At 31.6% G+C, this 16,419-nt stretch overlaps 1 protein-coding gene across 15 annotated transcripts in view; it reads left to right on the top strand.

Annotated features, from left to right (window-relative positions):
• Nucleotides 1-16,419, top strand: part of LOC114336038 (longitudinals lacking protein, isoforms H/M/V) — a 630,205-nt gene that overhangs the window by 505,664 nt on the left and 108,122 nt on the right. Inside the window, exon 5 of one of the 15 annotated variants that reach the window (XM_050646579.1) lies at nt 8,424-8,836. The exons of 13 other annotated variants lie outside the window; for them this stretch is intronic. In XM_050646579.1, coding sequence (XP_050502536.1) covers nt 8,424-8,683 — 260 coding nt within the window. In that variant the 3' untranslated portion in view covers nt 8,684-8,836. Of the gene's footprint in view, nt 1-4,012; nt 5,126-8,423; nt 8,837-16,419 lie in introns of those variants that run through there. One more of the 15 variants, XM_050646580.1, reaches the window with a different exon arrangement.

Here is a 16,419-nt window from a genome sequence, read left to right as displayed (position 1 = left end):
CCGATGCTTAGATTTTGTGTCATTTTGGAAATACTGAAATTTTTTATTTCATTAGTAGTTCCAAAATGACACAAAACTAGGCATCGGATAAAAAAGTGTATTTTTTTATTCTTCTTAATGGCGGTACAGGCTCGTTATTTTAATATTGTATTTAATTACAGAGTAATTTCCACATATTGATATATTTTTCAAATTGGGCTCTGTACCGCCATTCTTTATTATATTGCGAATACGTGTGCCAAATATCTCGAAAAAATATTCAAAATTACAGCCGCAATCTTGGAACGCGTTTTGGCTACCTGTTGATCGCTACTGTATCACCTTAATTAATTTAGAGTAAAAACTATCGCGTATTTTATATAGTTATTGTGTGTCGCGCTTATACCTAGTTTAAAAGCTACACGTTTTGCAAACGCTTATTTATTAATTAAGTTTATTAAAACTAAAGAAAACATCCATAGTTCATGTCATAGTTAGTGACCTTAAAACTGTAACAGGGCTATTGTGTTTGTGTTTTGCGGACTAGTGTCTGACAGTGATTAGGTGGTTTGAATATACAAGAACTCTTAAAAGAACTTTGACCAGATTTTAATTTAGTTATAGTAATAAAGTTAGTCGTTAAATTACATAAAACCGTAAAATCCTTTATACAAGATATATTTGTTAAAATCCCTATACAGGGCTACATCACAGAACAGAACTAGTTTTCAATCACTTGACCGATCATCATCAGTGTTTGCGTGAATCTAACATGCTAACCACCAAAGTGAAGAATACTTGGGTAAAAACCCTTTACAATTAATCCGTCATAGTAACATAGAAATAAGATGTGAAATTAAATATGGATGTTTAAAATATCCAATGTTTAATGCTCTAGGTACCATGTAGCTCGAATCTGACTTGTTCACATCATGACTTTATGGTAGCAAGTGACTTGCTTTAAACATCCATGTTTAATTTCACATCTTATTTCTATGTTACTATGACGGATTAATTGTAAAGGGTTTTTACCCAAATATTTTTCACTTTGGTGGTTAGCATATTAGATTCACGCAAACACTGATGTAGTACATTCTTTCACGGTTTTTGCTGTACACTTTAAAGAACCGCTTGGATTGACATGCAATTTGACATACGCATAGCTAACATGTCAAAGAAAAAAGTGATATGGTACCGATGTGTGCTTTTGCCTTGGGGGTGAGTTTCACCCCATCTCGGAGGTGAAAAAATATGTGTCGAAGATAAGTCCCCAAATGGATACACTGACTGATTTTAAGCAACTTTTGTTTTATAGAGGTTTTTGACCAAATCAATACTTTTCGAGTTATTTGCAAGTGAATATGTTCATTTTTGAACAAAATAACCACGTTTTTAGACAAAACGTGGTTTTTGGCAAATAACTCAAAACGTAAGCATTTTGTCGAAAAAAATATTCTTAGCATAAATATAACCTATAAAAAAGTGAAAAAACGGGGTATATAATTAGGTCTCTATACCTAGCAAAATCAGAGTTATAGCTAGTGAAAAATAGGTTCATATTCGAAAAATTCCAAATAGAATAATTCAATGTGAAATATCCAAATAATGAAGCATTCTTGGGGAAACACATTACAACTTTTTTATAGTGTTTAAAAAAGCTTTATTTCTGTTTGTATAAAAATAATTTCTAGCATCAAATGTAAGCTCAAAAGTTACGCTCAAAATAAAGTTGGTCCCTTTTGTTTTGGCAAAAAAAAAGTCAGGAAGATCACCCCCCAATTAGCAATTTAAATGAAATTAATCGTTACCGTTTCACAAGTTACTTTACTTATGTTGTGTTTATATGATCTGTATGTTTCATCGATTCAAAGTCCTTATTTTTTAAAGAGCTGTAGTTAAAAGGGCTTGAACGAGTCACTTATCACGAGTGTATGCAAATTTAGAAACACCGAATCTTAAGCAAGTTTTGTCTTACAGAAAAACAAAAGAATACAAAATATTCAGCAAAGTGAAGTCGACTTTTTTGATTGTTAAAGATTTTTGGTATTATATCTCTAACAATTTTTAAGTTATTTTGAAAAAAAGCATTTTTTTCAAAACTTTAAAACCAAATTTTTTCAAAAATAAGCACTTTGAATCGATGAAACTTACAGATCAGATAAACACAACATAAGTAAAGTAACTTGGGAAACGGTAACGATTAATTTCATTTAAGTTGATAATTAGGGGGGTGGGGTGATCTTCCTGATTTTTTTTTGCCAAAACAAAAGGAACCAACTTTATTTTGAGCGTAACTTGCTTACATTTGATGCTAGTTTTTTATATAAAAACAGAAATAAAGCTTTTTTTAAACACTATAAAAAAAGTTTTAATGTGTTTTCCCAAGAATGCTTCATTATTTGGATATTTCACATTTAATTATTTTATTTGGAATTTTTCGAATATGAACTTATTTTTCATTAGCTATAACTCTGCTTTTGCTAGGTATAGAGATCTAATATATACCCCGTTTTTTTCACTTTTTTATAGGCTATAGTTTTGCAAAGAATATTTTTGAAAAAATTTGGTTTTAAAGTAGTTTTTAAAAATTTTAATTTTTAAAAAAATGCTTTTTTTCAAAATAACTTAAAAATTTTTAGAGATACCAAAAATCTTAAACAATAAAAAAAGTCGACTTCACTTTTCTGAATATTTTGTATTCTTTTGTTTTTCTGAAAGACAGAACTTGGTTAAGATTCGGTGTTTCTAAATTTGCGTACACTCGTGATAAGTGACTCGTTCAAGCACTTTTAACTACAGCTTTTTCAAAAATAAGTGAACCGATGAAACTTACAGAATATGATCAATACATACCCGAGTAAAAACTTGTGAAGTGGTAACAATTAAGGTCATTTGAAATGCTAAATAGGGGGTGATTTTCCCGATTTTTTACCAAAAAAAGGGACCAACTTTAATTTGAGCGTAACTTGTTTACTTTTGATGCTAAATTTTTTTAAAACAAAAATAAGCATTTTTTAAACACTTTAAAAAAGTTAAAATGAGTTTTCCCCAAAAAAGTGCTTTGTTTTTTGGTTATGGCACGTTAAAATATTCGATTTGGAATTTGACAAATATGAACCTATTTTTCATTAGCTATAACTCTGCTTGTACTGGATATGGTGACCTAACATACTCACCATGTTTTTCACTTTTTTACGTGCTATATTTTTGATAAGAATTTTTTTTCGACCAAATACTTACTTTTTGAATTATTTGCGAAAAACCGTCTGAAAACGTGGTTATTTTGTAGAAAAATTAACATATTCACCCGCAAATAACTCGAAAAGTATTAACTTGGTGAAAAAACTTTATAAAACAAAAGTTGCTTAGAATTAGTCATTTTATCCATTTCCGGACTTATTTCGAACATATATTTTTCACCCCCAATAGGGAGTGAAAGTCACCCCTAGGGCAAAAGCACACATCGGCACAATATCACTTTTTTTCTTTGACATGTAAGCTATACGTACGCCAAATTTCATGTCAATCCAAGCGGTTCTTTAAAATTTAGAGGTTTTGCAATATTTTACCTTTAAAGAACGTATTAATGATCGGTCAACCGATTGAAAACTAGTTCTGTTCTGTGATGTAGCCCTGTATAGGGATTTTAACAAATATACCTTTTATATAGGATTTTATGGTTTTTTGTAATAAATGGTATACAGCCAACTACAGGAAAAATTTTTCCTCGTGGATTTTTCTATTAAATTACATATTTTTTAATGCTTGTATTTTTTTATTCCCATGTTAGTTGCTGGTCCTTCGAGTTGGAATTTATTATATTGCTTATTACGCTCTAAATTCTAAATGATAGTAAGATCGGCATTCTAATTTATTGTTCATCTTCCTACATTTTTGTTAAACAAATCTTCTACCAATATCATACATACGCAAATGATCATTAAAACTATAGATAAGTGTAAGACTTAGGTGATAATTGTTTTAAATTACTAATTATTTTTTTCGATTTAATATTATATATGCAATTGTTCAGTTGTAGGTTCTTATGAATGTCCAAATTGTAACAAACGCTACAGGACTAAGGGCAACCTGAATCAACATATGAATTTTAGATGTCTTAATAAACGTCAGTTCCGATGTAAGTTATGCATACATGCGTGCAGTTCGAAAGGAAATCTGAGAAGGCATATTGTCCATAAACATAAGCTACCTATTTCGTCTGCCGAGGTCATAAACTATCTCGACGAGAGTCTTTCTTTTCCTACTTCTGGGGGAAAAATTGTTATATATTAAATAATGAATATTTTTGTATTTATAGATAAGAAACACCAAAACTATGAACTTAATTGTCAAATCTTAAATATATTTTCATATATTTTTTATTTATCTGGATATATAGGCATCTGGATAAATTTCTTACAGAAATTAACCTGGATAATTTATCTGGATGATAATAATAATATGGATAATATAATGGATAATGAATAATAATTTCTGTAAGAAATTTATCCAAGTGTTGTTACGCCTCTGGTAGTAATATAAATTTTACCTTCAAAAGATGTTTTCACCCACTGAAAACTTGTAGCCAGGAAATCCCGGGTAGCAAACATTCAAAAGGTGGTTTTACCTAACTAATAAAAATTTTGAAGTTGTCTCCTGCCAACCCCTTAGTAGGCATTGCAATTATAATTTGAATGTCGTTAATAAGAAGTGAGAATCCACTCAGGGTAGACACTGCTTTTATTAGTTAGTATCAATCTAGAATTCAGCGTAGCTGGACGGATTTATTAGTTTTACAGTATCATCTTGAATCCTGCGAGGTCTGGACGCTGTCTTTAATTAATTTAGAGTAAAAACTATCGCGTATTTTATATAGTTATTGTGTGTCTTGCTTATAGTTTAAAAGCTACACGTTTTGCAAACGCTTATTATTAATTAAGTTTATTAAAACTAAAGAAAACATCCATAGTTCATGTCATAGTTAGTGACCTTAAAACTGTAACAGTGCTATTGTGTTTGTGTTTCGCGGACTAGTGTCTGACAGTGAATAGGCGGTTTAAATATACAAGAACTCTAAAAAGAACTTTGACCAGATCTTAATTTAGTTATAGTAACAAAGTTAGTCATTAAATTACATATTTTTTAATGCCTGTATTTTTATTCCCATGTTAGTGGGTGATCCTTCGAATTGGAATTTATTATACCGGGTGTCCATTTATATTTTCCCCCATTTTAACTGCCTACAACTTCTAAACGACTCAAGATAGAAATATGCGGTTTTTGCAGAAATGTTTTATTTTAGTAAAAGTTCTGATTGAATGGATTGAATTTTTTATATCGCTATTAAATAAAAAATGGCGGATTTTTGAAAAAAATCGTTGTTGACTTTTGTTACTGAAACACTCAGTAAATTTTTTTGTAAATTGAAAGAACGGTCATTTGCCTATCCAGCGATATAAAGTTTTTTAAAATCGGTTGTCAAATGACTGAGCAATTAATTATTAAATTGAGAGATACTATGTGGAGATCACATAACATAATATCAATTTTATTTGCTTAGTTATGTTATTTAGTTATGTGATATCCACGTTGCACCTTTCATTTTAAAAATTAATTACTTACTCATTTGACAACCGATTTTTAAAAAACTTTATATCGCTGGATAGGTGAATGATCGTCCTTTCAATTTACAAAAAAATATACTGGGTGTTCCATTACAAAAAAGTCAACAAAGTTTTTTTCAAGAATCCGCCATATTTTTTTTTTCGCAGTTGAAATCGATATAAAATACTCAATCCATTCAGACCAAACTTTCACTAAAACAAAACATTTCAGCGAAAACCGTATATTTCTATCTTGAGCCGTTTAGAAGTTATAGGCAGTTAAAATGGGGGAAATAAGTGGGCATCCGGTATTGCTTATTACGCTCTAAATTAGTGATACTCAATCTGCGGCCCGCGGGCCGCATGCGGCCCTTTAGCGTTTTTTATGCGGCCCAAAGGCTAACTAAAGGCCCTGTGATCAAATTATTTGTCAAATTTCACGTGTTTTCTTTAATTATTTGATAGTGTGCCGATATGTTTGAGGCGTGTATGAGAGTGAGGCAGACAATTTAATGATTTTACTTTTAAATTATATTGAAATTTTTAATAACGCTTATTTAAAAAGCAACGTATTATTACCTTTTAATAATAAATTATTAAAGTTAATGAACAAATACTCATTTTAAAAATAATCAATACTTATTTACTGCATTGCAACGACTCATTTAGTAATCACAAGAAAAATTCAGGTCCGGATTAACAAAAAAAAGTTTAAAATAATTATGACCTTGAAACAACACCCTGTATATTAAAATTTTCAAAATTCGTCTGCACATTTAAAAAGAGCATAAAAAATAATAGTCCTGTCGCCAGTGGGGGTCCAACGGCCTCCTTAATTCAGATGGACTTACCCAATATACCCAAGTTTTTTTTATGTTTTTTGACCCGTAGAACACGGATTTTTTGGGTAACAGTCGATCCGGATGTCGATAAGATTGTTATAAACATAAATAAACAAAGAACTTGAGGAATCACATAACAGCGATTTTTCGTAAAACAAAACATTGTTTTGTACTTTTTGGGTCATTCTAAGCAAAAAATGTTTTTACAAGTTTTTTCGTGTGATGCATAGTTTTCGACATAAGCGCGGTTGAACTTTCAAAAAATCGAAAAATTGCAATTTTCGAACTCGAATAACTTTTTATTGAAAAATAAAATAGCAATTCTGCTTACCGCATTTGAAAGTTCAAGTCAAATTATATCGGCTTTGATTACTTTCATTGCTAAAAATTAATTTTTTTATTGTTAAACAAAGCTATAAACACATAGTGATTGAATGATGTTTTCAATGCATTTCCCATTTGAAATCTAACGAGTAGGCGCATACCGACAATTTCTACGTATACCCTATTCCACGAACATAAGCCTGTTTTGGATTACTTCGACAACGAATATTTTACTGTGCAAAATAAGAGGAACGAAAGTAAATTGCAAATTACATTGTTGTTTATTGGAATAATTATTAGCGCCATTTACTTTCGTACTTCATATGTTGCACAGTAAAATATTCGTTGTCGAAGTAATACAAAACAGGCGTATGTTCGTGGAATGGCCCATAGATAACGTACATTAAAACGCATGCATTTGCATGTGAGACACTATGTGTTTATGGCTTTGTTTAACAAATAAAAACTTAATTTTTAGCAATGCAAATAATCAAGACCGATAGAATTTGACTTGAACTTTCAAATGCAGTAAGCAGAATTGCTATTTTATTTTTTAATCAAAAGTTATTCGGGTTCAAAAATTGCACTTTTTCGATTTTTTGAAAGTTCAACCGCGTTTATCTCTAAAACTATGCATCCTACGAAAAAACTTGTAAAACCATTTTTTGCTGAGAATCACCCAAATAATACAAAAAAATGTTTTGTTTTGCGAAAAATCGCTGTTATGTAATTCCTCAAGTTCTTTGTTTATAACAAACTTATCGACATCCGGATCAACTGTTACCCAAAAAATTCGTGTTATACGGGTCAAAATACATAAAAAAAACTTGGGTAAGTCTATCTGAATTAAGAAGGCCGTTGTACCCCCCCTGGCGACAGGACTATAAATTTAATTGCTCGCTTCAATTTTTTGCGCAGATAATTTAATGACATTTTGAAATAATTATATCGAAAGTTTTGTTTTAAAAGTACGAGTTTTTAAAAATTTCGACATAATTTCAAAATAAAATCATTGATTTATCTGCGTAAAAAATTGAAGCTCCATTAAAACTCTTTTCAAATGGGCAAACGGGTTTTGAAAATTTCAATATACAGGATGTTGTTTCAAGGTCACAATGGATTTATAATTTTGTTTAATCCGGACCTGGATTTTTCTTGTGATTAGTAGTTGGATGGTTTGGATTCTAAATGTGACATATTATGTGTACCAAATATCAAAAAAATATACAAGGCGGTTCTTAGGTTATGGGTCCAGAAAGAAATGGTCAAAATCGATAAAACACCCTGTTACTCGGTTATAAAGTCGGTGGAGCAATAAATTTAGTATGTCTAGAACCGCCTCATTTACCTCTATTCACCATTCAAATATTTCCGTTTCCCAATGAAACACCCTGTATACTACTTCATCTTGATTGCGGTCCGAAAGCTGTGGCAATAGCTACTATGTGGCCCAGGAAAGAAAAGTATCGCTGTGAGTATCGCTGCTCTAAATGATAGTAAGATCGGCATCCTAATTTATTGTTCATCTTCCTACATTTTTGTTAAACAAATCTTCTACCAATATCAAACATATGCAAATGATCATTAAAACTATGGATAAGTGTAAGACTTAGGTGATTTTTTTTTAATTACTAATTATTTTTTTCGATTTAATATTAGATATGCAATTTTTTAGTTGTAGGTTCTTATGAATGTCCAAATTGTAACAAACGCTACAGGACTAAGGGCAACCTGAAGCAACATATGAATTTTAGATGTCTCAATAAACGTCAGTTCCGATGCAAGTTATGCAAACATTCATTCAGTTCAAAAGGAGATCTGAAGGGTCATATTGTCAATAAACATAAGCTATATATTTCGTCTGCCGAGGTCATAAACTATCTCGACGATAGTCTCTCTTTCCCTACTTCTGGAGAAAATCTTATTATATATTAAATAATTAATATTTCTTTATTTATAGATATAAAACACCAAAGCTATGAACTGAATTGTTAAAATCTTAAATATATACATATGTTGATATAAAATTGTTTTTAGTTAAACTAGGTACTATAAAAATATGAATTATACGAAGATAAAAATAAATACGTATTCCTGCTTTATTTAATTACTGCAATTATTAACTTCATATTATCCCTTTTTACTTATCTCTATGCAGGGTTAACTTTACTGATTATTATATTTTCCCCTGTTTCTGTGGTGGGTCGTATTAATATGACGTCACTCAAGATGAATTAAAGTCTGCAATTTGGTCCAGGTTGTGAGGCTGCACCGTATGAAAAATTTTCTCATTCGGTTACTTTGCAGATTTCTGTTAAACAATGTCCACTTTAAACAAATGTGTTGACAGAAATTGTTTAATCAATTTTTTTTAAATAAATTCCAAAAACACCTTTTTTATTTCGAAAAACATTTTGTTCAGGTTTTTTGGGTTATTGAGCGTCCACTCAATTTTAAAGCCGTCACGCCGCGGCGCGCCGCACTATATGGTGCGTCCCTTTCGCACTTTGGATCATTGCAGCACAATCCCTACCCTGTGCAGGTGTTCTAAAAGAATTTCGTTGTTGAGTTTGTAAAAACCAACAAATAAAATTGTACATAAAAATATTGTATTCCGTTTATAGCCCATTGCTTCCTGAAAGAGGGCTTACAAAAGGATCGTCTCAATGTTTCTACACTGTGCATAATTCATAAATCTCAATATGAGCTAAAAATCCGCAAAACTTAGATACTGTTAACACATTGGAATATGTGGATGGAAAAACGGGGTATAAGGATACAAAATAAATGAAAAGCGTTTGTGAGTAAATTTTTTTTGCAGTACAGGGTGGATCAAGGATGATGAATTTCACTGTTCTCTAACTGCAAAAACTTATCTATTTGCAAACTTTGTCGATTAAATAGGTCATGTGCATGTAGGATTAAATTAAGGGTCGCCAAGTTTTTGAAAATTTCAAGATCTTGTCTTGATTTCAAGATAAGATCAAGACAAGAAGTACTTTTAGATTTCAAGACAAGGCAAGAAATTTTATGTCAATACCAAGATTTTTTGTCAAGAAAATAAGAAATCTTGAAATATCTTGACTAATAATGAAAACTCAAATAGCTGTTTATGATATAAGTGTTAAAAGTACAATTTTAAGGCACGCATGTGAAAGTTTGCAGAATGAGCGAAGCAAATTCTGCAATTCACATGAGCGCCTTAAAAATGTACTTTTTAACACGTATATCATACAATATTGTTTCTACAACCGTTATAAATTTATAAAATACAATATTTTTGTTAATTGCTGAAACCATGAAACCTATGACCCGTAAAAGGTAGAACTGGTTGTCTACACTCGAGGGAAATGTCTAAAAATTCTTAGCGAAAATATTATACCGTTACATAAACTTGTTTTTTTCTACAAACGTGTTAAAAATGCAATAATACAGTTTAAATTAAATTTTAAAAAACCTTTTAAACCACCTTTTTTAAATTGCGCAAGTTGTACTATTAATATTAATGTTAATAAATGAAATATAAATATTTTGACGTTTCACAATTTGACAATTCACTTTTAACTGCAGTGCCTTAAAATTTTTAAAGCACTAGTGCTTTAAACTGGCATTTTTAACGCTATTGTGGAGTGCTAAAAATTGCATATTTAACACGGTTGTAGAAAAAACGTATTTATTTATTTGTCAAAAATTTAACATACCGTATTTTAATTTATTGAACCCTTTTTTCACTAAAACGATTTACAAAAATGTAACCTAAAAATAAATAAAAAAATGATACTTACCTAATCCTGTTTAAAATAAAATTCTAAACTATATTTTATTTTAAATACCAAATTTAGCACATTTTTAAATCGGAATTGATAAACCATGTATTAAGGCAGAAAACACTTAGGGCCGGTTGTTCGAACGCTAATCAAGAAAATGATTATAATCAATCAGTTTATGGTAATCAATTTTCTTGATGGGCATCAAATCGAGACATCAAAAATACATGTAAAACACTAATCATTCATTGATTGTATGTAAAGCAGTAATTAAAATATAGCCGCAGCTCTTAAATTATTAAAAATTGCTTATTATTATTATTGATTTGTAAGTAAAAACAAGAAATTAACATCAGAAAGAGTTTAATTATGGTTTATTTTAAATTAAAACCAAAATAATAAAATAAATCAGTCAACATAACCTCAAAATGTGGCATCTGTCAGAAGTACGCTTAATCAAATATAATTGTAATTAAGGGCCGGTTGTTCGAACGCTAATCAACATTGATCACTATCAAATACTTAATTACTGTCATAACTGTCAATGTCAACTTTGGTTGGGTTGCCGAAAACATAATTATTGATGACAATTATGAAATTAGTTAATCAATTATGTTAATAATTGTTATGTTAATTGACCAACTAATCTCATAATTATAATTAACTATGTTTTCAGCAACCCAACCAAAGTTGACATTGACAGTTGTGACAGTAATTAAATATTTGATAGTGATCAATGTTGATTAGCGTTCGAACAACCGGCCCTAAATATATGATAATGATCAGTGGATTCCATTTTTGATTAGTGTTCGAACGACCGGCCCTTAATGGAGTTATGGAGTTAACGCTCTTGGCTAACGAGCTAACGCTCTAACGATCTTGGCTTTGCTATTGTTAAAGCTGCTCTTGAGAATAGCCTTCCCGCAGGTACATTTATGTTGCTGGCGTTCCGAGAAAATCCTTGACCATTTTCGATAATGGCGGGTAGACATTTTCAGATAGTGACAAAATGTACTGATCAGAACCCATTCTTTATCTAATAGCTTGCACTTATTTAGATTCTCGATGATATCGCAAAATATATTTAAAGCATTTTTACACAACCCTATGTCAGCATCTCGAAAGTTGGATACCATCTTGTAGGCACATCTAATTTTGGCGTAGTCATAGGCAGTGGAGGCTGTGTTAGCACGCAACGCAATAAAAAGGTCGCCGGGGAATCACTTGACCGGGTAATCAAGAAATGGCAAGATCTTGAAATTCCTTGAGTCAAGACAAGATATAAGATGCTAAGAAAACGTCAAGACAAGATTTTTTAAAGTTTCTTGATTTTTTCTCAAGACAAAGACACAAAGTTGTTATCATGACAAGAATTCTTGTCTTGTCGACCCCACCCCTAGATTAAATGTGCACAGCTTTTATTCGGCTCACCTCAGAAGTTATCGATTCTGATGTTCTGATACTATTTTTGACCTGCTATAGTAAGAATCTTGGTTTTAATAGATAATGTATGTATTTTTTTGTGGCAACTTATTTCAATTTACTGGTTGTTGGGAATAAGCTACAACTTTACTTTAAAATAAGTTTATTTGACGTTTCGATTTGCACTCCGGAAATTGTTCTTAAAATATAAAACATTAAGAAGTTAAACAAAATTTTGTTTTTGTTTCTTGATAAAAAACTTTTCTAATAATTTAATTTTATCTGACTCATTCATATTGACAATTCATACATTACATTGTCTATATTTTTGAGTTGCGTTGCTGAAACGACTTTATTGGAAGATAATTTATTTGAAACAAAATCAATGGGAAACTCCCAGTAGCTGGCTGTATACCATAATTAAAAATCATACAGAACAAGTAAAAACTTCGTTTGTACAATGGTATAAAAAGTTTATTGAAAAACTATTAAAAAGTCATCCAAAAGGAATCGCAAAACGTTTTCGATCTAGATCAGATCATCTTCAGTGCGTTCTGCTTAGTACATGAAACTAGCAACCTTGCAGAATAGGTGACATAGAAAAATATGATTTACATTTTTAAAAGATGATGTTAGTAGCGACTCTAAGTCGATGTTCTGAAGATCATGATACTACGACAACCAGAGATAAAGCCACGCGCATGAATAAGCCTGTCTCTCTCTCGTCTACGCCTACGTCACTGACCGACAAGCGCCAGGCCAATTGTTCGATTTTTAACTTGGGTTTGTTATTTTTATGCACTTTGCGAAAGTTTTCGGGAACCATAAAGCTATATTTTCGGGATAAAATTCTTAAATATAATTAGAAATAGTCATTACTGCCCTTTCAGCAAGGTATTATTGTTAGTATTAAATCTTTGCGACTACTCTTTCTAGATTTAAAAAAAGATTTCAACATCAATTATATAACAACATATAATTTAAATCAAGATTGCTTAGAAGGGCTATTCTCAGTAATACGTGCGATTGGAGGTTTACATGATCATCCGTCTCCTTTGCAATTTAACTCCTTCGTAATTTTATTATGAGTCGGAACGATGAAGTTATTTCACTCTCATCTAATGAAAGTAACCTATCAGAAACAACAAACATGTCGCTTCAAAACATGAAAGCAGGAAGCTCTTTGAATCTTGATTGTTACAACAATGACGTAGTAGATTCAGTGATGATAGCCGAACCACTCTTTAGTCAATTAAATCTTCCAGTAACTTCAGAAAATGAAAACCATCAAACAGATTTTGAAATGAGTTGTATCATGATGGACTAGAAAATTTAGCTGGTTTCATAGCTTTCAAGCTACGACATGAAGAGAGTTTGGGCAGTTCTACAAATAGTAACACTTCTTCCTCGTGGGTAAATCATCTCTCAGAAGGGGGTTGGTGAAGCCTTCAGAAATATTACTTACGAACTGTCTAGTGTGAACTAGAAAATATTTTTTGCTAATTCAATGGGGACACTATTAAAGTTGGCATCAAAAATTATCAAAAATCTTTATTGGAAAGGTCAGTTTATGTTAAAATATCTGGTGATGTGAAAAAACTATTTTTTAGATGTCGGATGTATGTTCGATGCGATTTTTGAACCAAAAGTTGAAAGAAAGTCTAAAATACAAAAAAAAATGCAAAAATCGTTAAGTAAAATGAATCAAATGTAATATTGTTTTTTTTGTTTTTGTTTTGTTTTTTGTTGTTTTTTTTTGTTTTGTTTTTTTTGGGCCGAGGATGTGCTCTTTTTCTAGTCGGCGTAAAGCTGAGCGGGAAAAGAACTAATCTCAGGGGATGAGTTTTGCTTGGAGAGTCTTAGGACTTTGCACCTCCTCAAACCATCCCAAGACCGCTGGGTACTCCCAACATTGATTGGGGGTGTGTAATCTTTGATTGCACCCTTCTCGTGGTGGCCCTGTTGAAACTAAACTTAGCGTATCTAGACTACATAGATAGTCGATAAACAATCCCTGCGGTAATATGCACATAGATAAGAGAATAGGAGAATAGGACAGTAATATCAACTCCAGTTAAAGCAACCATCAAAGCAAGAGTAGGTGGAGGCTGTCCACAAGGAGGAGTTCTGTCACCTCTACTTTGAGCAACCTTGGTAGATGTTCTCAAAAATCTCTCCACAGAAGACTTTTTTGTCTAGGATACACTGACGATATATCAATCGTCATCAGGGGCAGGTTTGCCCAGATGGTGTCTGGGAGAATGTAAGCAGCCCCAAATATAGTTGACGACCGGTGTAAATAAGAGAGACTGATAGTCAATGCTCAGAAAACAAATCGCCAACTGCACCCAAAGGACAGCACTAGAAGGCTTAAAACTACCGGTGCTGGGAGGAATAGAGATTTCATTTGCCAAAAAAACAAAATACCTTGGGGTTTATACTGATCATAGGAAATGGAATACTCACATCCTGAAAACCGCACAGAAATCTACTATGTCCTTGGGCAAATGTAGAAGAATGTGCGGTGAGAATTGGGGCTTATTGGAGCTTTTAGAAAGGGCCAGACTAAAGAATGCAATCTAGAATTAGAGGACCACAATAGATCTGAAAAGGTAGTAGTGGAATAGGCTAAACGGCCACCTCTTTAAATCCATATAAATCTATCTACTTAATTTTGTTTTTGTAATTTTAATACTTTTTTGAAACTTTAGTTTTTTTATTATTTGTTAATAAACCATCTTTTATTTGACGCGGTTTAAGTAAAGTTTTCTGCATGTCAATAAACCTCTTAAATTTTTGCAGTGAAAAAAACTATTACGTTTTTAGTACAGTACCTACATAATATATTGTATTATTTTACTGGTATGATTATAATAATTCATAAAAGTATAAATTAAACTATTACGAGGAAAACGAAAAGCCCTAGATACAAAGTTTACTACTTTTTAAACAATTAGAATAATTGAAATTATAGTGATTATATATTGTAAAATCCGGAGATATGGGATGCAGCCAGAAAGCAGTTTATTAACGAAAAGTCTTGGATTTAAAATATTGTTTATTATATTTTTATTTTCAATTATTCTAATTGTTTAAAAAGTAGTAAACTTTGTATCTAGGGCTTTTCGTTTTCCTCGTAATACGAGAGATGTCGCTGTATTGCGTCTCAAAAGGCGGGTTCATCGCATCGCGATGGTTTGCTTTAAAAGAGGCAGAATGTTTGTATTCCCTTCAGAGTTGTGACTGCATAATCTTCACTGATGATGCATAAGGATGCTGAAATAGTTACTATATGGAGATGGTAGTCCAACTCTGAATCGAATATAAACAAAACCTGCCTTGAACCCTTTTTTATTTATAAATTAAACAGTGTAACAGAACAGACGAACGGCAATTTCAGTTATTTAATATCACGAGAATGTATAAAACCGTGCTCTATGCTTTCCCATAAGTCTCCGTACAAGTTTGTCGGGCGCTGACGTCATGCGCGCACCGGCTAAAAGTTGTTCTCGAAGTGGCTTTAACTCTAGTTGTCGTAGTATCATGCTGAAGATGATCTGATTTAGATTGAAAACGTTTTGCGAATCCTTTTGGATGACTTTTTATTAGTTTTTCAATAAACTTTTTATACCATTATACAAACGAAGTTTTTACTTGTTCTGTATGATAATTTATTTGATTACATCAAATCAACTGTACCTACAGAATATCGGTAAGACAAATCATAGCAGGTGATTTGTCCTTAAAAAGGTAACCGCATGGATTGATTACAGTATAATTCTTTTATTAGTGGCCCCATACTAAATCATGAAGAAAAACGTCATGATACAATCCCAACATGGTATGTTTTATTTGGTCTTACATTTAGTTTACTCCGAATATTAATAAACTATTAGGTCTGGATCCCGCGTATGAAAAAAAAGTTGATTAATAGCAAGCTGAAAATTTTTTAGTAGCTTAAGGGTGTCTAGTCGGATAAACTTTGATATATGGGAAAACTATAACAGGGGCAGTTTTAATTGTGGAACAGGTTAAAAATTTGGAACGGTCATACCACGAAAATGGCACATTTATTTTGTCCGACAGAACAGACTAAGGGCCGGTTGTTCGAACGCTAATCAAAAATGGTCATTATCAAATATTTAATTACTGTCACAACTGTCAATGTCAACTTTGATTGGGTTGCTGAAAACATAATTATTGATTACAAATATGAAATTAGTTAATCAATTATGTTAATAATTGTTATGTTAATTGATTAACTAATCTCATAATTATAATCAATTATGTTTTCAGCAACCCAACCAAAGTTGACATTGACAGTTGTGACAGTAATTAAATATTTGATAGTGATCATTGTTGATTAGCGTTCGAACAACCGGCCCTTAAACTCTCCGAACAGAGATTAAACTGTCATGCAAAAATCAGATTGCTATTTATCACCTGTCATAATTCCTGTCATTTGACATATTCTACATGTTC

Source organism: Diabrotica virgifera, chromosome 3 (genome assembly GCF_917563875.1).
Source record: "Diabrotica virgifera virgifera chromosome 3, PGI_DIABVI_V3a".
Classification (NCBI taxonomy): domain Eukaryota; kingdom Metazoa; phylum Arthropoda; class Insecta; order Coleoptera; family Chrysomelidae; genus Diabrotica; species Diabrotica virgifera.
The sequence above is the reverse complement of the archived record's forward strand: the minus strand, read 5'-3'. Positions and strand labels throughout refer to the sequence as shown.